General features: G+C 35.6%; 2 protein-coding genes across 3 annotated transcripts in view; one reads left to right on the top strand and one right to left on the bottom strand.

Annotated features, from left to right (window-relative positions):
• Positions 1–213: 213 nt before the first annotated feature.
• Positions 214–4,274, bottom strand: LOC107733720 (monoacylglycerol lipase ABHD12-like). Its single transcript, XM_016545467.1, has 13 exons — positions 4,022–4,274; positions 3,499–3,590; positions 3,320–3,413; positions 3,088–3,207; positions 2,258–2,288; positions 2,136–2,181; positions 1,896–2,025; positions 1,768–1,805; positions 1,439–1,527; positions 1,028–1,110; positions 831–909; positions 623–747; positions 214–412 (listed from the first exon to the last, which is right to left on the bottom strand). Exons 1-13 carry the CDS (start codon positions 4,270–4,272, stop codon positions 385–387), a joined length of 1,206 nt encoding a protein of 401 aa, XP_016400953.1. The 5' UTR covers positions 4,273–4,274; the 3' UTR covers positions 214–384.
• Positions 4,275–4,347: 73 nt separating this feature from the next.
• LOC107733719 (S1 RNA-binding domain-containing protein 1-like) overlaps positions 4,348–26,648 on the top strand; it is a 59,872-nt gene continuing 37,571 nt past the window's right edge. Inside the window, exons 1-14 of one of the 2 annotated variants that reach the window (XM_016545464.1) lie at positions 4,348–4,464; positions 4,909–4,976; positions 5,287–5,590; positions 5,876–6,118; positions 6,835–7,001; positions 8,026–8,143; positions 8,270–8,408; positions 9,008–9,104; positions 9,679–9,841; positions 13,627–13,730; positions 15,217–15,324; positions 16,334–16,491; positions 18,221–18,311; positions 19,123–19,230. In XM_016545464.1, the coding sequence (XP_016400950.1) occupies positions 4,909–4,976; positions 5,287–5,590; positions 5,876–6,118; positions 6,835–7,001; positions 8,026–8,143; positions 8,270–8,408; positions 9,008–9,104; positions 9,679–9,841; positions 13,627–13,730; positions 15,217–15,324; positions 16,334–16,491; positions 18,221–18,311; positions 19,123–19,230 (1,868 nt within the window). In that variant the 5' untranslated portion in view covers positions 4,348–4,464. The remainder of the gene's footprint in view (positions 4,465–4,908; positions 4,977–5,286; positions 5,591–5,875; positions 6,119–6,834; positions 7,002–8,025; positions 8,144–8,269; positions 8,409–9,007; positions 9,105–9,678; positions 9,842–13,626; positions 13,731–15,216; positions 15,325–16,333; positions 16,492–18,220; positions 18,312–19,122; positions 19,231–26,648) is intronic. The other variant, XM_016545465.1, reaches the window with a different exon arrangement.

Below are 26,648 nucleotides of genomic sequence, written 5' to 3'. Positions count from 1 at the left end.
TAATCACTTCATGCTGCTGATGTCTCTGAGGAAACAAACCAGCATTCAGTCGTAAAATGGGTGATAGTTTGATGTCTGTCAGAGATACATTGTATTTGTTAACATTGTGACCAACACTGTAATACAAACTCAGAAAAAAAAATCACAATTTGTATTGTATAAAAAAAAATCATTTTTTTTTTTACCTAAGTCTTGAAAAAAAAATTACAAATATTAACAAGACAATACAATTCACTCTAATTGGTGAAATTCTGAAAAAATACTTTACAATTACAATGTTTTATCATAGAAGGGCATACTGTAAATTTACAGTTACAACACCAATTATATGAAACAGCTGGCTATTAGTTGGTGTAAATCCTCCTCCTCCTGTGTGTGTGTATCTCATGTCATCAGTGACTGCACAAACTCCCTGTAATGATTAAAATATGCATTTATTTTGCTGCCATTCAACATTAGCAACAAGTAACGCATAGCCTACTCCTCAAAAGTAACTATTTTCACTGTTACATATTATTTGAAAATAAGCTTTTTTTCTCTAAAGCCATTTCCATATCTTTTAAGAAAAATTATCTTAAAGTAAGATTCAGATGAATAAAAAATTTTCAGAGAGTGACATCACCTTATGATATCTGGCAAACCAGGGTCTTTATACAGCCCATTATGAAGGTATCCAAGCGATCTATCAAATGGTACCAGTTTGACCCGCTTATCCGAATTCTGGGCCTTTTCTGCAATTCTGTAGATCTGAGGCAAAAAATTGTAATTCAAAGTAAAAATGTATTTCCAAACTATTTTTATGAGATAAATTACGTTTCATACACACAAACCTCTTGAGCTGAGGCAAAGGGCACTATATGGTCATCTTCAGCATGGAGAATCATGAGGGGAGTTCTAAGTTTCTGCAAACTATCAACCAAAAAAAAAAAAAGGGGTGGGGAGAAAATGCGAGATGAAAAGTTTTATAGCATTTTCATATTTAACATACTGTAACAGTGGCATAATTTAGTGAAACAATATCACATACTTCTCATTGGTTGGAAAGACGAAAATGTTGTTTTTAAGTGGATTGAAAAGGAAGAACTGAATGTATGGGAACTTCCAATAAAACTGGAGAAATGAAATGAAAAAAGAGGTACAAATAAGACTTACATGTACCAAACTATGATTAATGACCCATATTTGTGTGTGTGTGTGTGTGTGTGTAGTTTGTCCTGTAAAATATAAATGAACTTTAAATTTTGCAGAATTAAATGAAATTATCAGATTTTAAGTGAATTTTACTATTTAGGAAAATCACAATTATTATGTTTTGATGTCTGATAGGTAATTTTTAAAAATATCTAACAAAAAAAAACAACTATAATACCTAATATAAATATCTAAAACTTGTCAGGACAAGATTATTAAAATTTCAAAGATCTTGAACGTTACTTACCCATGTAAAAGGGTGTTCAATAGGTTGATCTCTTGCCCTCCGTCCGGTTACGAATGCACCCTCAAGTATAATTCCATCAAACTGTTTTCCTGTCAAGAAATGTGCAGTTTTTTTAACAAGACCAAAATACAGAACAAAGAAAAGCATAGCATAGCATTCTCCCATTACAGTCAAGAAGTTTATTTTAAAACATAAAAATATGTGAAGCTTACTATGCCATACAATGACAACTCCTAGTTTAAAAGTCAAACGTAAAGTGAGAAAATTGCAATGAAGAGCCACTGAGACAAACAAGAGCATGCTTGTTTTTAAATCAGTCGAATTTTTACCTTGCTCCAGTAATTTCACTGCAGTGTTAGTCGTAACACTATTGAAAAAGAAACATAAATTACATATATATTATTTACAATTATATTGATAGCTTTTTTTTGTCAATAAAAAAGGTGATTTTACACACCCACTACCAATCGAGTGACCCCACACACACACCGGGCTGTTTCCACTACGTGCCTTAACCCAGTGGTACAAGTACACAGCATCAGAAGTCAGACCGGCCTCTGTAGGCTCACCAGTGGAGTCCCCAAAACCTGACATGTTGTATTGGAGTAAGCAATAGAGAAATCATATACAGAAGTTCAAGTCTGAAATGAGCTCCAGTGATTATTGGCTACAGTGAAGTCACAACATTTTAACCCACCTCTGTAGTCCAACACCAAAACGTGATATCCAACAGCACTCAAGACCTGTATGACCAAGACACTTCAGTCATTACCACTATTCAAGTTCTTTCTTCATAATGAAATAAGTGAGTTTGCTCACATTTGCAATTCCAATACGATGCGGTGCAGATCTGTTTATCGAAGGTACAAAAAGATGGAATAAATAGAATCAAAGCATGTATTTTCAATATAATGCAAAATGTATTATTTATTTATTTATTTAGAGGAAAACAAAGTTTAAATGGTATATCGCCATTAAACAAGAAAAATCACAGATGAACTGAAAGTTGTATTTGGCAAGTCAATATATGGTAATCTTATTTAAGGTTGACAAACTGATTATAACATGGCAGTGTATGTTTGTTTGTTTATTTATTTATTTATTTTTACATTTGATTTCATTGTACTGTGACATTTTGTTTAAAAAGTGAGGTTGCAAAAGAACTGAATGTGGACATTAATTGATATGCTGCAGTTACCATCCTAGTTTTTACTAAGGTAAAGTGCAAAGCAGTGTGAAGTTCAGATCACTGATCTCTGTGCAAAGAGATTATGCAGATATTGTATTGTGTCTATAGACCTTAGTTAGGTTAGACACAACATTACATTTAAATGATGAAAATGAGGCTGTGAAGGATAGACAGTCTTTACAATGGCACACTCGGTGTAAAGGTCCTACATCAAATCATTTCCACAACTCAGAACTTTCAAAACTCTTTTATGAAATTATTGTCTACTTTTTTCCTGTAAAGAATGCACTTTTCTTCCTTACAGCCTCATTTTCATTCCTGCCAAATATTAAATATGGTGCTATCCTGACGAAGGTCTATAGGTTAGCAGATCAAAGGCATACAAATGTAATCTTAAGTGAACAAAGAATACGATAAAAATTGTTCTTTAAAGTTTTAAGGTGATTAAAAGTTTTCCTGCCTGTTACCCCCATTGCCATGGAGGTAGATGAAAATGGGCGATCCGTCCCCCAGAGCTTTCTCATACCAGTCTAGATCTTTCCCCTGTGCCTCCTTCCATCTATGTTCAGGTACAGTGTGCCTTGAAAACATTAATAAAATAATATATTGAAACCTTGATTATTTGTAATTGTCTTGTTTTATATTTTGGTGTGTAAATGTGTGACATGCACTGTAGGTGTCTTAAAACTAACCACACGCCCACTCTCACCCCCTCCCCAGGTGTGAGGTACATGTTTATAGTGTGATTGAGCCCTATATCTGATGGTCGGCTGAGGTCAATAGAGTCTGGAGAAATACACAAATGAGTTTAGGAAAAATGCATAAACTATATAGATGACAACACATCAATATTTCAAAAAAAGTTGCATACCAGAGAAGAGATGCAGAAGAAGCGGTATTAATACAGAGAGGATGCAGAGAGAAAGTAGTCCCATTTTAGTCCAAGTCCATTGCCACTGGGATCTTAAGAAGAGGAGGAAATGCACTCAGAAACTGGGTGTAAAAACGTCAGATTTTTGATCCAGTGGGCTACAATCAAGATGTGGCTATATATTCAAGATATTGCAATCTATGTGGTATGGTTGATGCTTTTGCCTTTGCTTACAACTGGAATTTGTTGCTGCTGAAAGATGAAAATGTTATGTAATGGCATGAACTCTTCATGATTTGCATAACTGCACCGTCATAGTTTTAGCTTAGTTTTAGTCCTAGTAATAATAGTTTTTATTGCCTATATAATTTTTTAAAACACTGCAAATTTAAATCTTCATAGTGTCACATTTTAAAAGTTCTCTTCTCTTAAAAGTTCTTTTAAATGTCTTCTCTTGACATTTCCTGATATTGTTGCTCTTTTGTTTTATGCAAAAAAAGTAAATACAACAAATGTCACTTGCCTTGCATGCACGTTTAAATCCTTAGGTTTCCGATCGGATTGTTGCAATCTTCCTGCAGACTGATCTTTTCTTTCAGATTGAATTATTTTTCGCTTCATTTTAAAGAGCACGGAACACTCTCTGACTATTAACTCTACACAGCTTTGGCAATGATTAAAAACAAACAAACAGTGCAACTCACGGAAGTGGACAAAGAGCAAAGAACACGGACCGGGCATGGACCGCTCCTGCTTTTGCATATTAGAAAACATTTGAGAAAAAAACATCAAGATGAACTTTTATTATATATTTTAAAAGTTTGAGAACCTTAACTACATCACTTCCTGCTGCTGACGTCGCTGACGAAACAACCCACCATTCAGTCGTGAAATGGGTTAAAAAAATAAAATAAAAATAAAAAGTCGTGAAATGGGTTATGGTTTGATGCCTGTCAGAGGAACACTGTAAGTTTGAACAGTTTTGTTAGCAGCTTCTGTAGTTAAACATCTCTAGTTTAATCGCTTGTGATTTGGGGAACCAGCAGCCCAGACAAATCTCACGGACGTGCTCGCGCGCTAAATTCAAAATGACTTTCGAATTCTATAGAGACAGTTTTGATTGCTGACATTTAACATTCATCACAACAGCTTTAAACGTGCTTTTGCGTTGCCGTGAGTAATTTGCATATATTTGAAGTGACAGCTGACGGACAGGTTTTCATTTCAGTTTGTCTGAAAGTCGTTATGACAAGCTTATTCTGTTTTTATATGTATAGATAGATATATATTTGATAAGATAAATTGAGTTGAAAAGATATTCACGTCGAGAGGTTTTACTATCCCAGGCTCCAGTATTTGTTATTGTCATTTAGTTTGTCTTCATTCGTTTTTTTTTTTCTCCACACAAAGATGCTTCGAAGAACAAGAACAGCAAAGGTATATACAGAACCAGCGACAGAAGATGAATCAGATGACATGTGAGTTGCTTTGCTTTGTTTGCACAGGCCAACACAATTTTTTCTTTTTCAGATTAGCTTCCAAGCTTAAGATAAAACATTGTGTATAGCAAAACGAACTCTAGGCTGTTTCTTCCAAATAGATTAACAGTGTTGAAAACATACTCATGTGTGTCAAACTATTGCTCTTTAACCACAGAACGTTTCTAAGCAGTCATAAACTGTTTATTGTGTAAAAATAGTCCCTTTTTAATGATGTAGAAATACAGTATTCTTCTATTTCTTATTCTCTCTGAATGCTGGATGAAATAAAACTGGTTTCTTGTTACAGGACAGGCAATCAAAGAGATGACAGTGAGGAGTTAGAGGAATGGTTACCAAATATAAATGAAGGCAAAACTAAAGGAAGACATCAGAGGGGGACAGTTGAAATGGCTGAAAGGAAAAAAGTGACCAAGAGGGTGGCCAAACCTAAAGAGCCAAAACCAAAAGAACCCAAACCTAAAGCAGAGAGGAAGCCGAGAGCTGCACGAGTTTCTAAAGCGAAGAAGGCGAAGACTAAAACAGAGCAACAAACTGAGGATGCGGTTCTACCGAAGCCTGAGTCACAGCAGCATGTGACGGTCAAAGAAGAGGCAAGTCGTTAATGCTTGTGCTTAGATTTTCACTGCGGTATATCACAATTCTACATTTATATAGTATTTGACATGCAATTGAAATAAGCAGCAGTAATTGCTCTGTAATAAGTGTACTGTAATTTGCTTTGCATCAAAAGAATGTGTTTTTCTAAATGACTGCTTATTAAATATGGGATCCATCCTGACTGACATCAGCAGTTCTAATAATATATAATATTTAACCAACACAAACATCATGTACTCAAGTCATTTATTTAATTTCAACCTTTTGCTTTATTTAAGAGGTTGTCCGTTAACTTGAGCAGTCATAATGCAGCTGTCCCAGAAGATATGCCTCATGAGTGTCCATCATCCAGTCAACATTTCCCCAAGGTGAAAAAAGAGGAGCCAGATGACAGCTTCACCTTTGATGAACCTGCCCAGAAGAAACAGAGGACGACAAACGCGGCCCAGGGAAGACCGATAAAACTCAAATCGGGCAATTCCTGTGTGGAGGACATAGAGATGAATTGGGATCCCATTCAGGTGGGTTATTACTTTCTAATATAGTGAGATGACTGACTTAGTTTTTGAAATTGTTGGTGTTATGTTATTCTGATCAGTGTTACACTGAAGGTCTGTTGCAATGTTAAAGGTATTATTATTTGCTATATTGTTAATTATTTTAGTGCTTTCTGGAATACTTGGCCCTGATTGGTCAGTTGCAGCATTCTACAGTCAAATATAAATCAAAGACGAGACGCCCCATTTTGGTGTCCGCAGCATATTAAATTTACAAAAGTGATTTTATATTCATAGAAAGCATATTAAATGCAAGTAAAGTGTCTACTTAACTGTTTCAGATAACTTTTGTGAAAATAAAATGTTAAAATATGGGTGAAATAATGTTCCATTGTCATTCAGTGAAACTAATATATTTATGTAAAAAAATAAACATCATACTTATACTGACCTGAACTTTTTAAAATATATAAAAGAAAAAGTGATTGTACCAAATTTTAGTAGATTTTAAATGATTAGTACCTTTTTGTTGACAAAAGGGTAAAACCTAGTGGTTAGAATAATAGTGGCAAAGATGGGTAAAGATTTAAATTTAGACAAGATTTTTGGTATATGAACTATTGTTACACTGAATGACATTTAATGGGTGTCTTCTGTAAATCATGGTAAAAATGTATGATAGTCATTATTTGTTGCTCAAAAATAAAATGAAAAGGGACACATTTTAATATCCCATGTAGGTTCTTGCTGAGAAGACGGGTGTGGAGCAGTGGGTGTGTGCCAACATTGCACAGCTCTTCCAGGAGGAGAACACAATTCCCTTTATGGTGCGCTATAGAAAGGAGCTCATCAACCATATGGATGCTGATGCTGTTCGAGATGTGCAGCTGACTCTTGAAGAGTTACGGTAAGACACTGGAAGGGCACAATGAAAAAAGGAGAAAATAAAGGAAATATATTTTAAGTAACATGCTTTAGTTGATATAGTTTAATATTTAACTTGTCTATTTTTATGTTCAAAGGAACAGAATGAGTTGTTGGATAAAGCTTTTATTTAATCATTTTATAGAAACAGCTTGGATCGATTTTATTCGTACGTCCTGACTGGTTCTTTGCAATTAATTCAAAATGCTTGTAGTAGATGGATGTCTCCAGTGGCACAAAAAGCATCCTGATATTTTCTCGTGACTATTATTTAAGCTTCAATTACTTTGATTAGCCTGTTGAAACCTAATGTGACCTGTAGATGGCAGCAGAGATCAAGTCTTGGAATGTTCTCCATGTAATTGCCTGGTGCTTCTGTAAGGAATTTCAGCTAGGATTAAATGACAAAGTAAATAAATTTTATCTCTTGATTTGTTTGGCTAAATAACATTTTATTTATGTACACTACCACTGACAAGTTTGTGGTAAGTAAGATTTTTATGTTTGTTTTTGAAAAATATATATTTTTTTCAAAATCTTTTGAAATTAAAAAAAAAAAAGTATCACAGTTTCCAGAAAACTGCAACACAACTGTTTTCATCATTGATAATAATAAGGAATGTGAATTTGTGAAGGATCAGGTGGCACTGAAGACTGGAGTAATGGCTGCTGAAAATTCACAGGAATAAATCACATTTTTGGAAATATATTAAAATAGAAAACAGTCATTTTAAATTGTATTAATATATAACTTTATCACTGTTTTTACAGTATTTTTGATCAAATAAATGCAGCCATGGTGAGCATAAGTGACTTTTCTCAAAAAAATTATTTTATAAAAATTATTTATAAATTCTTACAGACTTTTGAACAGTAGTTTCATTGTCAACTTGACAAAGAAATGGACATCAGTTAGGCAGCTAACATGACATGAAAGCAAAGTGAAAAGCAATCAGGTTCAACATTCTAACATTCTAACAAGAGTTATTTTTATTCATATGTCTTAGGTCAGTGGCAAAGAAGAGCAAATCTGTTTCTCAGACACTAAAGAAAGAGGGGGTTCTTACTTCAGAGCTGGAAATGGCTCTAAAGAACTGCACAACGGCTGGTGATATAGACCATGTGGTGAGAACAAAACAAAACAAGCTTCTCAGTTTACTTATTAATGTGAAACTTTGATCATTTGGTGAGTTTTTGACAGTGAGTGACCCAATAATAGCTTGTACTTACGTTTTTTTTTTCTTTCTTTAGTATGCTCCCTATAAAAAGGGCAGTAAGCTGTCCAAGGCCCGGCGAGCTAAGGAGCTAGGACTGGAGCCTGTTGCATTGGCTCTGCTTCAGGCACCCCAGACACTGGACCTGCATTCCTCGATCCAGCCCAACACTAAAGGTATCAGCCCTCTGCATACTTACAACAGCCAGCCTGTTGTAACGGTGCTTGTTCACCAGCGTTCACAACTCATTGTCCTCTGATGTGTGATGCTCACCCAGAATGGACATTCAATTAACATTGATGCTTTTCTGAAACTGATCAATGGCCCCAACATCATCACTTCCATGTATTGTTTTAATATAAGTCTTTTATATTTTCTTTATATTATCTTTGCCGCCTAAATTACTGAATAAAATAAAAAGAATGATAAAAGACATTGAGTCAATAGAGGGCAGCAAAGTACTTTAGGATTTTTTTGTGTTGTTGTCTGCTTATGCTTATGGGCAGTTGACATTGACATATTACGGCAGTGACATAAGCAGCATTGTGACATTTTTCTAGGCATTTCTCTCATTTATGCACATTCTTATGCATGAGGTTTAAATATTATTTTATAACTATATGGGATTTCTACTTCAAAAAAATCGGGAAAAAATTGCAAATATTCCACACTTTCCACCAAAAAAATGCAGTTCTCATAAGTTAATGCAGGGCCACTGATGACTGATGTGAATGTTGTTATGAGACATTTCAGCTGTTTCGTTTCCTGTCTGTAGGGTTGTCGACCCTGGATGAGGTGACCACAGGTGTGCAGGAGATCCTGACAGATATGATTGCAAAGGACAAAGAGACTCTCACCCATGTCCAGTCATGGTGAGACACTGATTATTTGAGCAAACTCATTATTTTCTTCTCTTAATTATCTTTCTGTTATCTATTAATCTGTTTGTCTTGCTCTGTTGTCATTATGTGGATCTCCCCACACATTTTCTAGCCTGTCAGTCCCAAATACAAGTGTGTGTTTGATAGAGCCCGACCGATATATCGTTTAGCCGATATTATCGGCCGATATGAGCCTGTCGCCGATATATCGGTATCGGCGAATATGCCGCCGATATGAAATTTTTTTTTTACAGAACATATAATGCAGATAATTTGATCACCACATTTGAGTGATCATTGCAAAAAATGTGTTTATGTATATACAGTATATTCTGTTTATGTATATACTGTATTCTATATATAGTACCAGTCAAATGTTTGGACACACGAATGGGAAAGTGTCCAAACTTTTGACTGGTACTGTACTATAATATATACAAAGAATATCGGCCGATATATCGATATCGGCCTTTTTTTTTGTACTCCCAAATATCGGTATCGGCCCCAAAAAAACCCATATCGGTCGGGCTCTAGTGTTTGACTCTGTATGTATGTTCGTTCTCAGGTGTGACAGGAGTGCGGTGACCATTCACTCGTCAGTGTCTAAAACAGCCCTGAAAGAACAGCAGCCACAGCAGGGCAATCAGAAGAGCAAACCAAAGGACATTGCCAAGTTCAGCCTGTATACTGACTTCACCTGCGATGTTCAGCGCATCCAGCATTATCAGGTATGGTAACCTCTTTATCTTGTGTCTTACTAGATTCACTCTACAGACAGGATACTTTCAGATCTCTAAACTTTTTTTTTTTTAATTGGAAGATTGGGACATCATTTGCAGTGATAGGCCTATAACTTTCTTACCTTCTGATATTTCAAATTCCACAGAAGCCTTTTCCACAATGAGATGTTAAAACATTTCATTTTCTGGATTAAATAATAATAAATATTTATTTAAAAAAAAAATTTTTTAGGTTGTCTTTTTATAAATAGTGAATCAGAGAACAGCAAATGATTGGGATAAGAAGGGGAAGTGGGTCTGGGAAATTATGAGCGTGATTTAAATTCTTACCTGGTTGTTAAATCTGACGTCACATGTCACTGTTTCCGGGTCCAAACACTCCTCTAGATCCCAAAAGCAAATAAGGTGCTAATATCAGTATTATTTATTATAATTATTAATATTTTGTATTAGCTTTTATTTTATATTTTTAGTTTTCTTTTAAATTTTAGTTTAAGTTATAGTATTTTTGTTATTTTCTTTTATTAGGTATATATATAATGTATATGTATAGCTTTATTTTTTTTTTGTACTTCAACTTATTTCAATTGGCCAAGGCAACACTTTTTTAAAGTTTTACGTCTAATATTTATATTATTCCAGCTTTATTTAAAAAACAGAAAACATTTTTAATAGTAATCAGTAATCTGAATCATTAAAATATTGGTGTCCGGGACTTGAAATGCCATGACTACTCATTATGCATTAACTACCAGTTGAATATTTTGGACAACCTTGTCTAAAGTTATATTTCTTGTTATCTTAAAAACCTTTTAAACTAAAGGCAAAAGCCTAAAAGCTGAATTTTTTATTTATTTAACATTTTAGTCACAACATAATTTTCATGCTTGTGTTATTTAGTTTTCATGACTGTTGAATTATTATAAAATAGTACGAAAGTCATAATAAACAGTGAGCAGGTGTGTACAAACCTTTGACAGCTATTGTATATGTTCACACTCGGACACAATCCACCAGTCCTCACACACACAGTGTTGTGCCATATACACAGGTCCTCGTGCCACTCTTTAAAGCTCTTCTGTCAGTGCTGTTTAACTGTATGTGTTTGTGTCAATGGTGCCCCCTTCCCCCTCTCTCACTTCATGGCCGCTTACTCAGAGTTGGTTGTGGGCCACATGTCACAGTGACTCTGTCATCCTTTTCTCCCTCTATTCATCTCTCTCACCCCGTTCCCTGTCCCCCAGTCATTCCCGATCTCCCCCTCTTAACATATGTGACACGTCCCCCGTCCACATGCCTGTGGATTAAAGGCTAGGATTGACAGTCACTGCTTCATGATGACAGCCGCTCATGGGCTCTAGGGGCGCGAGGGTGAGAGGGAGAGAGACAAAGAGCGAAAGATGGGCCGAATGAGTGAGTGAATGAGTGTCGGCGAGATCTCCTGTGAAGCATACAGTTTACCCGTTGTTAATCTGCTGACGTGGATTGTCAGTGAGTGTTAATTTGAGTTTGCCGTAACCTGTGAGCTGTCACACTCGGGCTAAAATGAACCTTTTCATGGTTTTGCTAGAGAAGAGTGTGGAATGTATTTTGACAGGAGGCATGTGTATGCACACATACCTGCTTGTTTAATTTAACACATTACTTGTGAGAGTGTATTAAGGACAGATTGTGTGTGTGTGTGTGTGTGTGTGGGGGGGGTTATATGTGCTCGTATTGTAAGGGTGCACCGATTGGTCTTAATGACTCCATCATTAACAGAGATTGTATTGATGCTTTGTGTAAATTAGGCAGAAAGTTCATTAGCAAACTGTTTACATTAGTGGTGTAACTAACTGTTGTAAAATTCCTTCATTCCTTCCTTCGATGTGTTTTTATTATTCCTCAAAACATATATAAACTCTAGTGGTGTTCTTTCACTTCTGTGGCTGCTTTACTTTATTTTTGAACATTTAGAATATTGTTTGTCTGACTCTGTCTGAGGTTCTGTCTTTTCATGTTGTCCTTTATTTGATTCTGTGTAATACTGGTTTTATTAAAGCTTTTTTTATTGTTATTTTTTTATTTTATTTATTTTAATTTTTTAACATTTTCAAAAAACTAATTTTCTTTTACTTCAAAATGAAATTTTTTTGGTACATATATTAATGAAAATGAGTGTTATTATTGTTGTTATTTCGTCTTTTTGTCATGTACATGCTGTAAACATACATTTCTAGAGTCAAAATGCACCAAACAAAGTTTTAGTTTTTTAAAAGTTCATTAAAAGACAAATACAAATGGAATTGATTGCTTTTTTCCTCTAGCACACTCACTAAAAAAAGTGCAGCTGAAAAATCTACAAATTACCAATTTGTAACAAATGAAATGTGGTCTTGCTTTCTGCTTGTTTGTTTGAGCTTATGATAGATTGACTACAATATAATCAGTGCTAAACATCAAATGTTTTTTATAACACAAAGCTGCCCTTGCTAAAGAGAGAGATCATATTTATTTTGTATGGACAATGACCATTGGTATATTCTGAGCCCCATGTTGTGTATGTTTGTTTTTCTGTACATGCAAAAATAGGAAGTGAAAAGTTCATCCATTCTTTCTGTTTTTGTAGAGGCCATCCCCTATTGCTCTGTTCTACGGCAGTGCTGTTGACTTTATTTGGAGAAAAAATATTGAATCGGAATAGCTCAGTCTTTAAAATAATATTCATTTCTGTCACTTACATTCCTCATATTTTTCCAATTATGATTTCATTGTTATTGAGGAACATGATATGTTGAATATTTAGACTAAACTTTTCCCTCTCCTCTGTTTTTAAAATGACATGTCCTGGACTGTTGTGTCTGAAATATGACACTAAACCCAAATGTGTGAAAAATTGCTGATTTTGGTTCAATTTAATCTGTAATTTTCCAATTTATCAGCCTTTAATGCACTGTATGTGACAAACATAATTGTAATACTGGCTGTGTGATGGCAAGCAGAAGTGAATTTTCTTATATATCTGTGTGCCCTGTTTTTGACAGCTGTTTATTGGAAGAAATTTTGTCCTCCATTAATCTACAAAGCTATGCTCGCATGTATTTTTAGGATGTTTATGTTTCTTTTAAATGGTAATTTTACTCATGGCATGATTCAGACCAGTTTAATGTATGCATTAATGGTTATGCATTAACTACACAAGGCCAAGTTGGAAATGACACAGGGCACGGAGAAAACTTTGATATCTGTTTTGACATTTCCCTCATCTCATGCAAAACTTCAAATGTGATAAACATCGCATGAGAAAACCCAAAGTAAACAGCTGCCTTAGGGTGTTGAAATGCCAAAATATGGAAATATAATTTTCATCATATTTCTGGCTACATTAATTCACGTCTTGATCAGGCCATTAGCTGTTGAGCGGTGCAGAGGGGGCAGTTGCCTGCTCTGTGGTGGGGTGTGTGTTTTGTGTAGGGGGTTGGTGGCATTTGTCAGCTCGGTTCTTCCGCTTGGAGTCCAGATTGATGGGTCATCTTTTCCCTCTTGTTTCCTTTCAAAAGGTTTTCCTCAGAAAAGGTCAGATACTTAAAACTATTTGCTTCACAGCATGTCACTTTACCTTAGAGGGCCAGTAAGGGAAAAGTGAGAGAGACACAGAGCTTTCGGTGCGACACGAGTGCGTCTTGGTGCGTGCTGACTAGTTTTAGGAGAGAACTGGAGGGGGTGGTACCGACGGTGCGCTACTGTGCCTCGCCTTGTGTCGGCTGTCTCTACAGGTTACTCTCTTGTTTCAGACGTTAGCCATTAACCGTGGGGAGAATCTGAAGATTCTGACAGTGAAGGTCAACATCCCTGACTGGGTGAAGAATGACTTCTGTAGGTGGTGCATCAATGTCAGGTCAGCACACACCCACAATGCCCACTCATGCACCACACCACATCTTCTTCCTCTCCCTCTCCCGGTCTGGCCCAGTGCTGTTGCCTGTTTGATGGGCAATGAGTTGGCAACTGACTTTTACACTGCCAGGTGTTGATAAGCCACAGTTTTTGATATTGATGTAGCTCCTTCCACGATGTTTCAGACCCTATTTCTTAAAAGGGATAGTTCACCCAAAAATGGAAATTCTGTCATTACTCACCCTCATGTCGTTCCAAACCTGTAAGACCTTCGTTCATCTTCGGAACACAAATTAAGATGTTTTTAATGAAATCCGAGAGCTTTCTGACCCTGTATAGACAGCAACGCAAAAATCAGACTTTAGCACCACTGTTTACTTTGAGATCATTCTGAGGTTGAATACAGATTTAAAGTCTTAACAAGAAATAGTTTAATAGCTATGATACGTTTTTTAAAAATCAAATCTTTGCTTAGCTATGACAGGAAACACTGGCATCTAACAATGCAAGTTATAAAACAGTTATCGAATAAACATGTGTCCTATAAACTCCTGAAACATTGGTGTCTGATATTTTAGAGCAGTCCGTGTAATTTGGGAAAGAAATCAATTAAATCTGTATGTGGGTGTGTGTGAAAATATTCAGATGTAACCCCCTTTGTAATCTTTAACATTTTCATAAGTAACTAATGTAATTAAATTTTTCTCAGTAACTGTAACTGATTACGGTTACATTTATTTTGTAATTAAATTACGTAATGCCATTACATGTAACTAGTTACTCCCCAACACTGGTTTCTGGGCCTTGAACATGTCAGTCAGCAGGGTCAGAAAGCTCTCGGATTTCATCAAAAATATCTTACTTTGTGTTCCGAAGATGAACGGAGGTCTTATGGGTTTGGAACGACATGAGGGTGAGTAATGACAGAATTTTCATTTTTGGGTGAACTATCCCTTTAAACCAGTTATCTCCATAAATAATCATACTGTCGTGAACCCAAAATTACATGTTATAAAAATGTGTTTTGTATTTTAATTGTAATGCAAAAAAATATATATATTTTTTTAATTAAAAAAAATATTGATTTCTGGGTCATGTAACACTGAAGACTGAAGCAATGGCTGCTGAAAATACTGTTTTTTTATTATTATTAAATAAATGCAGCTTTGGTGAGCATGTCCTTATATGTCTTGCAAAAACATTAAAAAATCCATTATCAGTTATTACTGACTTTTGAATTTCGAAGTCATTGTGCCAGAATTGATTTATCATTAAAAGAATATTTCAACTTCAATGAAAAGCACATTGTTTTCAAAAATATAATTAATGATCCCTTCATCACTTAAACGTTTAAACTTAGAACTTATCATTTCCTGTAGTGATTATACAATCACAGTCTCAGATTTCGAACGCACATACTACTGGGTTTTTTGGCAGGCTGTATGAGCATGTAAACTGATGGACTCTATTTGCTGTATGACTTACAGGTGGAGGCCTCAGGGATTCGCACAGCCAGAACTGATGACGATTTTGAAGAATGCTATTGAAGATTCCTACAGGAGATTCATTCTGCCCTTCCTCAGTCGAGGCTACAGGTTTGTTCTTGCCGGATAGTTCCGTGCACTTTTGCGTCCATTCATTTTTCAAAATGAAATTCGGAAAATATGGTCTTACCTTAATGGTTTAAACAAGGATGATTAGAATAAGTAGACACAAACTAATTTTCATTATTCAAAATTTGTGTTTCATCAAAATGATAGAAATCTTGTTTTTTAATGTATATAAACGCTACATTTAATTTCTACCTTTTTAGCGTCTCAGCTGAAAATATTTTTTTTATCAAAAAAATAAAAAAGAATAATATTTTTTTTTTATTATATATATATATGTTGCATTACAATTAAAATACAAAATACATTTTTATAACATGTAATTCTGGGTTCACTAGAGGTGTTTAGAATCCACTCACTGCTCAAAACGCCACAGGTTTGAGTCTCCCATTATAACAAACAAAAAAGTGTAACATAATGTAAATTAGAAATTCATTGTGCAGTGTAGAGCTTCATTGATTTTAACGGAACTTTCTGAGATCGCCATAAACTGAAATGAGTGATGCTTTTTAGTTATTATAATCTTTGCATGCTTTCTTGGCTATAATCCATTCAGAATTTGAATACGTTTTGTTTTTCATGATGCTAAGAGGACCAATGACCGCTCACACGCTGCAAAGTTTTGGGAGTGACATCTGCATATAAATGCAGCATTTATATGTGGATGTCACTGTCATTGCAATGATAGTCTTTAACCATAACAATGGACAGGGCAAAAATATGTCAAAATCGATTTAAGCCTACATTAAGGCTACAGCACCCTCACTAATTTCAGAAGCACCCTCAGTGATTTAATTCTGGAGCCGGGCCTGCCTATATCGGTAGAAGTAGGAGAAATTATAATTTTATATAGTTCTATAGTGTATTTATATATTTACCCCTTATATTAAAGCCTTGTGTGTAGCGCTCTAATGCGAATGCTTTTTTTCTTCCATATCTTCTTTCTCTAACATTCTGTTATTTACCTTTACAACTCTTTTTCTTCCTGTCCCAGGACTAAGTTGACCGCTAGTGCAGAAAAAGAATCCATCGCCATGTTTGTTCGTAATCTGCGTCAGCGCCTTCTGATGTGTCCTGTGCGTGGGAGAGTTATCATGGGAGTGGACCCAGGATTTCACCATGGCTGCAAAATAGCAATCCTGTCCCCCACCAGTAAGAGAACCAGAATAAATGTGGAATGAACTTTGAATAAATGCTAAATCTATCTATATCCATATCTAAAACTATATCTATATCAGGGTTATTATCCTACAAATGTAACTAAAAACATAAAAATCATTACTTTAATTAAAATAAACTTTAACTGAAATGAATTTATATATCTATATATCTATTTATATATCTATATCTATATCAGGTATTTTGTCAATTGATTCTAAAAGTTTTGGGACAAAAAGAAGAATGGTGCTTTTTGTCTTAATATTTCAATGCATTTTTTTCATTATAATATTAATTTGATATTTTTCTAGTTTTTCTGTTGGCTGCCAACTAATGGTGTCTAAAAATTGATTATGGTAAATTTGAGGTGATGTTTTGAAAACCTTGTAATCACCAAATATAGACTAATATTGAAAAGGACTTAAAGGTGACATATCATGAAAATCTGACTTTTCCAGGTTTTAAGTGCTATAATCAGGTCCCCGGTGCATCTACCAACCAAGGAAACGTGAAAAAGATTAACCCTGTAACTTTGTTTTGGTAAGCCTTTTTCTGCAAGCGTCTGAGAAAACGAGCGCGTCAGATTTCGCTCCCTTGGTGACGTGGCAAAGGGATCTCATTATAATATTACCGCCCCTTAATCTGTAAATTTCCACCCACGTTAGAACTGGTACACCGTTGTCGCTTGCGAAAACACAACAACGGTGTACCAGTTCTAACGCCATGGCAAAAGTTTGAGCAAAACATGCTAACTGTTAAAGTAAACTTGTGTGACTGAGAACTTAGTTTAGTACTCACATGCTGTGACAGCCGCTTTCTGTCCGTGTGCTTCGGATGTGTGCTCTCAGAAAACCGTATATCAAATGTTTAAACTCATATGGTTTAAAACGCATGATTTCAGCACGATAAACATGATAATCAGAACCAAAACAGATGTTTTTAGCAGATACGAGCTGTAATGGCGCAGCTCTATTCTGGTAAAGGGGACGGGGAGCCGCAGCTAATTTGCATTTAAAGACACAGGCCCAAAAAATCAGCGTGTTTCTGCTTCCACTCAAAATAGGCATTTTCAAAATGATATAATAAATGATCTGTTGAGTATTTTGAGGTGAAACTTCACAGACACATTCTGGGGACACCAGAGACTTATATTACATATTGTAAAAAGGGGCATAATATGTCTCTAATGAACTTTTGACTCTTAATGAACTGTAATTATTTTTAGTTTAGTGTAGCATATTTTGATGAAGGAGAGTATCTGATTGGCAGGTGTGATGAGAATGCCCATTGTACCGTCTCGGTGGGAGGAGCGGCACGCTGTGCCCTGTGTGTGCCCTGCGTCCAGGCGACTGATCGGCCTTGCGGGTGTGTGTCAGGTGGCATTGCCATGTTTTGCCCTCTGCCCCGCAGCAGCACCACATGCAGACCCAGCTTGACAGTGACAGGTCTGTGGGTGTGGAGTCACATGACCTGCCGGGCTCTTGAGGTGTCTTTTGCTATTAGAGTACCTCTCTCAGTCTGACAGAAAATGGCAGCCGTATTGTCTGAGAGGAGAGGGGAACAAGGTGGAGGCGATGAGTACAGAAAAATTAGAGAGGAAAAAAATGGGAGTCTGCAGTACCTTCATGATGATAACATATTGTTAAGTTGATGTCCACATAAAATCTAGTCACATACGTCCTCTGCTGTCCTGACATATCTTCTTCCTTTTTTGTTTCCTCAGGTCAGATTCTGCACACAGATGTGGCGTATCTCCACGGTCATGCTAAACACAAAGAAGCAGAAAACCTGTGCCATCTTATGTTCAAACACAGGTATTGCAATCATAATGATAACAGTTTTTAATGCTCATTAAGGCTGCATCTTTTTTTTTTTTATTAAAATACAATAAAAACAGTAATATTGTGAAATATTATTACAGTTTAAAAGAACTGTTTTCCATTTTAGTGTATTTTAAAATTTAATTTATTCCTGTGATGGCAAACCTGAATTTTGAGCTGCTTCAGATATCAATGTTTGTGCTGATTAATATTTTTGGGGATACACTACCATTCAAACATTTGAGGTAAGAAAAAAAAATATATATAATAATACTTTTATTTAGCAAGGACACACTAAATTGATCAAAAGTGCCAGTAAAGATATTTATAATTTTACGAAAGATTTCTATGTCAAATAAATGCTGTTCCTATGAACTCTATTCATCAATGAATCCTGAAAAATGTAGCGTTTCCACAAAAATGCTTAATCTTTTCAACATTGATAATAATAAGAACCATTTTTGATATAATAACTGAGCGTCAAATCATCCAATTAGAATGATTTCTGTAGGATCATGTGACACTGAAGACTGAAGTAATGGCTCCTGAAAATTCAGCTTTGCAATCACAAGAATAAATTAAATTTTAAATTATATTTAAATAGAAATCTTTTTTTTTTTTTTACGTTGTAATAATATTTCACAGTATTGTTTTTACTGTGTTTTTTTTTTTAATTGAAATAAATGCAGCCTTGGTGAGCATAAGAGACATCTTTAGAAAGCTCTTTAAAAAAATCTTAATTATTGCAATTTTTTGACCTGTATTGTGTATATATTTGAGTAACTTTTTATTTTTTTTTTAACAGCTGTCAAACTATTGTCATAGGAAATGGCAAAGCATGCAGGGAGACTGAGGCCTTCTTTACAGACCTAATTAAACAACGCTTCTTCAAGCCCCTTGATGTGTCCTATTGGTATGACATTTTCCTTTTTTAAATACAGAGCAGATGAGTGAGCAGTACAGCAGATGTTGTTCTTCTGAGAGTAGCTCAGCCGTTATTGGCTTTGGTGTAGAGATGAAACCTGCATTTGTTTGAGGTCACATCAGGTTCCTGTACAGTCTTATTGCAATTGCAGCTTGAAATTGGAAAGTTTTATCAATAAACTCCACTAAGAGCGAAAATAGCAACTGTGAAGCAAGGTACGCAGAAAAGGAACAAAGGAAATGGTTTCTGTCTGGAATGTGTTACTCTTGCGGGTTTTAAATGGTATCTGGACCTTGTTTGACTGTCTCTAATTAAAAACAAATCTTTCTCACCGTCCTTCAAACCAAACCAGTCCAAAGTGTTCTCATCCAACCCAAATAAAGACTAGATCTGGGATTGTCTCTCTCTCCATCTTGCTAGACTCGTGTTTGTTGACTTTTGGTTCTGACTGGAGAGCTGCCCAGAACCGCTCTGAAGTGGCCGTTTATGGCGTACACTGATGGCGGTTTTCATTACAGCTCTCCGCATCCCTCAGCGCAGCTCAGATGGGTTGCCAGGTCTGCCTCAGTAGTTCTCAGCAAAGCATGATGTGTCAAAATTGACATCCAAGGCGTTCCACAAGTGGATCCATTTCAACCTCCATTCTAAAATGAAAGTGGAAGATTTGAGATCTCCACATTGGCAGTGCAACATCGACTGCCACGCCAGGGTGTGCCAGACAGTTTGTTTTCTGTCATGGTAGTCACAGCCAAGTATTTGTAGAAGCAGGGTGCTAGTTTAAATAAATTACACTTATAAAATTGCATACTTAAATGTTCCCTTAAGTGGAGAAATTGATCTAGTATCTTTAGTTGTGTGAAATGCTCAGACACTCCGCAAAGAAAGAATATCAAGTGGTTACATTTGTATGAAAGCATTATTTCATATTTTACAAAATCAGAGTCTGGTGGTGTACAGTATCATATGAAAGTAGTTAGTTAAAAGAGACATATAATATATGCCTATTTTAATATACATTTTATTTTAATCTCTATTCATATTTTACCTTAATGTCCACTTATAACATTTTTTTAAATTAAAAATAATGAAATATTCAAATAATTTTTATGCCAGTTTTTCACAGTTTGTCTGACTTTTGAAGTTTCCTTTTTTTTTTTGGTACTTGCCTCTTACTGAACTCTTACTGAATAATTCCATTGTACACTTGTAAACATGCATAGATCTGACCGACTTTTGTGCATTGTACACTACCATTTAAAAGTTTGGGCTTTTAAGTACCAGCATTTTAGACTTTGTAATGTTTTTAAAAGAAATCTCTTATGTTCATCTTGACTGCATTTATTTGATCAAAAAAAACAAAAAAAACAGAAATATTGTAAAATATTATTGCATTTTAAATAATTGTTTTCTATTTTAATACATTTTACAATTTAATATATTGCTGATTTTTTTAACAGTAATTACTCCAGTCTTCAGTGTAACATGATCCTTCAGAAGTTATTCTGTGCTGACTTGCAGCTCAAGAAACATTTTTATAAGTATCAATGTTGTTGATGGTTGTGCTGCTTCATTTTTTGTCGAAACTGTGATACTTTTTAAAAAAAGATGATTTTTTGAACTTCAAAAGAACATCTTTTGTAACATTGTAAATGTCTTTTTTTAAACAATTTAATGTGTCCTTGCTGAATAAAGGTATATTTTTTTCACACAAAAAAAAAACTGATCCCCAACTTTTGAGTGGTAGTGTAGATATGTTTTAGGTATATTTGTGTTTGGAAATATGCGAGTGTTTGTTTTTCCAACACATCATTCCCTTTGAAAGTTCATCTCCACAGTGCACTTTGTACATAGTCAATTAAACCAGCAGCTTAATTTGCACTGTCTGCTATCTGTCTTCCCACTCTTCAGCTTGTTCAGACATAAAACATAATCCGTTGCCTCCATCTACCATCACTCGCTCCCTTCCTTCTGTTCCGACGTTCCCGCTAGCCGACTCCTTTCCTTTCGTTCGCCTGACTGCTCCAGAGGATTGACAGGCAGTGCTGGCAGACTGTATGCGGTAATGCGACCGCATTCAATGACCTGGTGCTCTTCCTTTAAATGAAGGGGGATTCTTGCCTGTTAAATTGGTGGCATTGTTCCTTGAGTGTGCCTCCTCTATTTTAAAACCCACGAGCCGCCACTGCCTACCTCTTGACATTTTCTTTTGGTTATTTCTATAATAATGCCTTTTTTTGGCTGAGGCCTTGATTGTTTTTTTTTAAGAAATAGGAAAATATTGTCTTCACACAGAATATTGCAAACTGGTATTTGTTATTGTAATTCACACTCACATGGAGCCGAACATAACACGCAAGATATGTCTATACTTACACACACACACACACACACACACACATACATATAACTAGTTTGTTAATGCTGTCACATTTTCCATATTTAAATCAATTTGAATGTGTTAAATGTGTGTATATATGGTGTAGGTCTTATTTTTAATTAGTCTCTATCGGGATTGTTTGCACATTACCTGTGCTGTACATTGACCAGCTCACATGTGTGATGAAGAGTTGCCCTCTCTTTGAACTTTGTATATTACTTTGTCTGCTCCAGTATATTAGCTGTGAGATTTACACCATGCTTTGAGCCTCTCCTCTGAAACCCCACTGTGGCGCCCTCCTCTGGCCCAGCACTCTTTACCGCCTGGTTCTTTTATCCTTCTAGACCGCTACAATGATTTAAACGGATTTGAATTATGAGTAAAGGTACAGATAATTAGCTTTGAACTGGAAGGTGGGAGATTCCTGGAATACAATGTCGGACTGTATGTGTGTTTTATCAGTATTGGTATGTGTACACTGTATTTTTACTTCTCATGACTAATACATGCTCAAAGGGCCTCTAACATGAACCAAATCCAAAATGACCCAATAAAAGTTGACCTTGGTTGGCATGGCATCTTTATGCTGCTGGAAGAAACCATTGGCGCTTTGGTCATGGATTTGTCATAGCTATGTTGTACAGATTTGGTTTAGGGGTTCATTACGTATTCTGTGCCATACAGAATTTATATTTGTTCATAAAATGTTGAGTTTGGAGCCATTGCACTCCTATTTAGTGAGTGTGATTTGTCCATTCTGTATTATATATTGTCTCCCTTCTAAGGAACATGTTTAGAAGGTGCTGCTCTGACTCCAGTCATTGCTGCTGTTTGGCCCTGACTTTGCGTCTCACCCCTGAAGGACAAAATGACATGTATCTTGCTTAACGAGGGAGCCTGTAGTGTTACAGTGAGCCTGATACTGAGCTATGGCTACAGACTGATTGGACAGCTCTGTCAGTTCTTAAGGTTGAAGACAGCGGCAGTGACCACCCTTCTCCCCTCAGGCTGTCTCTCTGCCACCAGTCGGCCAGTCTCTGGTCATTAGGCTCACTTTACAGGGGAACACAGAATTACAGGAGCTCTCTACTCTATTCCTTTTTGTTAATTCCTTCAGTGCACACTGTTGCTGGGATCAGTTGTTAAGCATGACCTCTTCAGTCTTAACAGGAAAGAAATTACCACTTTCTGTAAATTATAAATAGAAGACTCATCTTTACTCTGCCCTTAACACTGGTAGACTGGAAGTTGTTATTGTTGTTGTTGTTATTATTATTATTATTTCACTTTACCATGAATAAGCTGGCTGTAAAGGGCATGAATTGTATTATAATTGTATGGGCATATATAAGAAATAAATATATAACAAAAAATACATTACATAAATATAAGCTAATAATAATAATTTAAGCTTATTATGATTATTTTACTTTACCCGAAGCAAACTGGCTCTAAAGGGGATGTACAGTATTATAATATATGACATATATAGGAAAAAAAAAATATATATAGTACATGCCCTTTACATCCAGAGTGCTGCTGGTAAAGTGAAATCACCCTTTGCTGTAAGGTCTTGGATGACTAGAGTTTTGCATCAGGGAAGTTTGTCCTTTGAGGAGGATTCTGGGTAGGGTGATTAGGATAGTGAGGAATGAGGAGGAATATTTGCCAGTCACAGGCCCATGGCCAATTGCTCACTGAGGAATAGATGTCCGCATCACAGAGGACAGCCAAAACCAGTGGCTCCACGAGCAACTGTCTTGAGACCCCTAATTTTGATTGACTGCTGTTAATATATTGACATTTATGTTCATGTCTGTGCTTGGTTGACAGTGATGTGTTTTTTATTGATGTTATTGTGCCATCTTATATTTGCTATTATATTTGTCTTAGCATCAAAGAGTAAAGCAGTCAGGATTTCAATTGAGTAGTATCTCTGTTGATCTACAATACATCCATTCCAAATAGATACAATAGTTTTTGGAAATCTTTTTTTTAAATATTATATCTGTTAGGAAACACACTCACTGATTCATAATAAAGCTATAAGACACTACACAGGCCATGTGTTAATGTGAATTTGTTACAGTTGAAGAGATTTTATTAGACAATATGAAAATGGTAATCCCAATGTGTTCAATCAGTAGTTAGATTTGTAATAATCACAATAAACAATTCAAGTAAGTTTGTTTGCCTAAATCTAGGCTGTTTAAGGAGAAATATGTTACACAGAAAACTGTGAAATATTATTACTAATTAAAATAACTGTTTTCTATTTTAATATATTGTGTTACATAAACTTTTGTTTCTTGTTTGGCAAAGCTGAATTTTCAGCATCATTACTCCAGTCTTCAGTGTCTCATGATTTTTCAAATATATAGATAATAAGAGATTTTGGCATCTATGTTATGAGTTTATCAGACATGCAAGCTTCTTGCATTTAACATAAAGTTTGCTGAAGAATGGACATGAATACTGCAATGTCACTCCAAATCTGCCTAATGCTGATTGATCTGTGGCAGTCAAGCATGAGATCAAGCTTGCAGTCCACTTGAAAGTTTTCATTGCCTTAAACCCAGATGCCAAATCCCCATTTGTCAATTTCTAATCTAATTGTCTCTTGTGATGTCAGAACAACTGAAAGCAATCCGCACCAGTTAAGTTTTTAACATGCTGCACATTTCATGCCTCATTTACTTGTGTTTGGCCGTTTTAGGTCGTAGTTTATAGCCCTTGGAGTACAGAAAAAGAAAATGCAAGAAACATCAAAACATGGAAACCTCAATTCCACATCTACATGTATGAACTAGGCTTCCAGTGAAACTGGTCTTGAAAATTAGGATATGGAAACCTCTGGGATATCCATTTTATGGGCTACACTTGCGTGTTTTGAATTACTAGATCCAGTCCACTGTGTAAACTATCAAATCTCCACAATATTCTTGGTTAAGGTTCTTGAGTTTAAGGCTACGTCCACACGAAGCCAGAGCTTTCCCTATCCGAAATCTGTGTTAATGTTAGTTAATAAAAAGACAATCGTTCAGTGTTTGTTTGTGTTTTTGTTGCTGTTACGTGACGTAGCGGTGTCTGACTAGGGGCGAGATGTGGGCTGATGACGTCATCGTTTCAGAAAATATACGGATTCGCTGTCCACACGAAAACGCAAGGGTGGCGTTTTCAGATTTATCCACTCTGGGACCCGGTTTAAAAAAATATCGGTTTCACTCTCCCAAAACGCCGGATCCGTGTGGATGAAGCACCTATATGATACAAAATGTATGCGTATACAGCTAAACGTGTCTCTGTGTGGACGGGGCCTAAGGCTTGGACACCAACATGTATCCAAAACCCCCTCTACTGGTTCCTGCACAGGAAAACACCTGACCTGCTGACACTCTCTGCTGCAGTTCTTTGGGTGTTTAAAGGGGTCATATGATGTTGCTAAAAAGAACATTATTTTGTGTATTTGGTGCTTCTTTCTTTGCCTGAACATTTGGGCGGCGTTATGCAAATCTTCCCACATCGTGACGTAGACATGTGGGGGCGTGTTTAAACAAGGCGTTTTAGGAGGGCGTGGACCAGTCTTAACTTTTATAAAGAATATCTCTTTGGGTTTGAGACTTTAGTCTTTGCAACTTTAGGGTCTTATCTATTTGCACGAACAGCTTGTAACACTCCAAAGAGAAAGGAAAACTTGAAATCGCATCATATGACCCCTTTAATGCAGGAAGGGGAGTTGAGGGGGTGACGAACATCTGCCACCAGTTTGACGTGAGTGGCTGTGAGGTTTTGCTCTTTTCAGACTTGTGTGGTGGTGGCAGCTGCTTGAGTGTGCTGTTAACTGTGCCTCCATGCACTTCCTGCCCCCAGCACAGAGCCTGAGACTGACGGCCTTTGACACCTGCCATTTTGGCCCTTTACTAGGCAAAAAATGTCATAGTGTTTAGACTTGGCACTGGCCTGATATCTCATGATTGTTTTTTCTGTTTTGGGAATCCCTTGGGTCAGTTGGCTCTGAGTAATTGACCAACAGAGTTTTTTTTTTTTTAAATAAGAATGTCCTTTTTTGTTTCTGCTAACATGAAAGAAAAAGACAGTCTTTAGTAAATTTTGCACGTTAGATTATGATATGTGGTGATGTACTCACATTAAATTGTTAATTTAAAACTACAGTATATTGCTATTAATCTGTATGTCATTTAGTGTCCATTTAAATAAATATAATTTATTTATTTATATAGTTTTTTTTTTTTTTTTTAATATACACTACCATCTCTAAGTTTGGGGTCAGATATTTTTTGAAATTAATACTTTTGTTCTGCTATGATTCATGAAATTGATCAAAAGTAACAGTAAAACATATAACATTATGAAAGATTTATATTTCTAATGCTGTTCTTTTGAACTTTCGACTCATCAAAGAATCATGAAAAACATATCAGTTTCCACAAAAATATTAAGCAGCGCAACTGTTTTCAACATTGATAATATTAGAAATCTTTCTTGAGCAGGATTACGTGACACTGAAGACTGGAGTAATGGTTTCTGAAAATTCAGATTTGCCAGCACAGGAGTAAATTACATTTTAAAATGTATTAAAATGGTAGTTATTTTAAATTGTAATAATATTCCACAATATTAGCATTTTAGTGTGCTTTAGTGTACTAGTAAATGCAGCCTTGATGAGTATAAAAGACTTGTCTCAAAATCATTTAAAAAATCTTACCGAACGGTAGTGTATGTATGAGAAATGTTTTTCTAATTGGTAACATTTATCTTGAATAGGATAAATGCATAATAAAACATTTATTCATAGAGAATTTACAGTATTTTTAAAAAAGTAAACAAAAAGTTTCACATTTTTGCCCTAAAAAGCTGTATCAGAAATGTTGAATCGTAAATACTTAATTGGTATGTGGATTTTTTTTAACAACTTGACAGAGTAAATTGTATTTTTGTAATTTTTTACATTATAAATTATAAAAATACAATTTATTATGTCAAGTTGTCAAAAAAAATTCACATGAAT

Source organism: Sinocyclocheilus rhinocerous, unplaced genomic scaffold, assembly GCF_001515625.1.
Source record: "Sinocyclocheilus rhinocerous isolate Xijiao unplaced genomic scaffold, SAMN03320098_v1.1 scaffold789, whole genome shotgun sequence".
Lineage (NCBI taxonomy): Eukaryota > Metazoa > Chordata > Actinopteri > Cypriniformes > Cyprinidae > Sinocyclocheilus > Sinocyclocheilus rhinocerous.
Note: the sequence above shows the minus strand (reverse complement) of the source record. Positions and strands in the feature narration are given on the sequence as shown.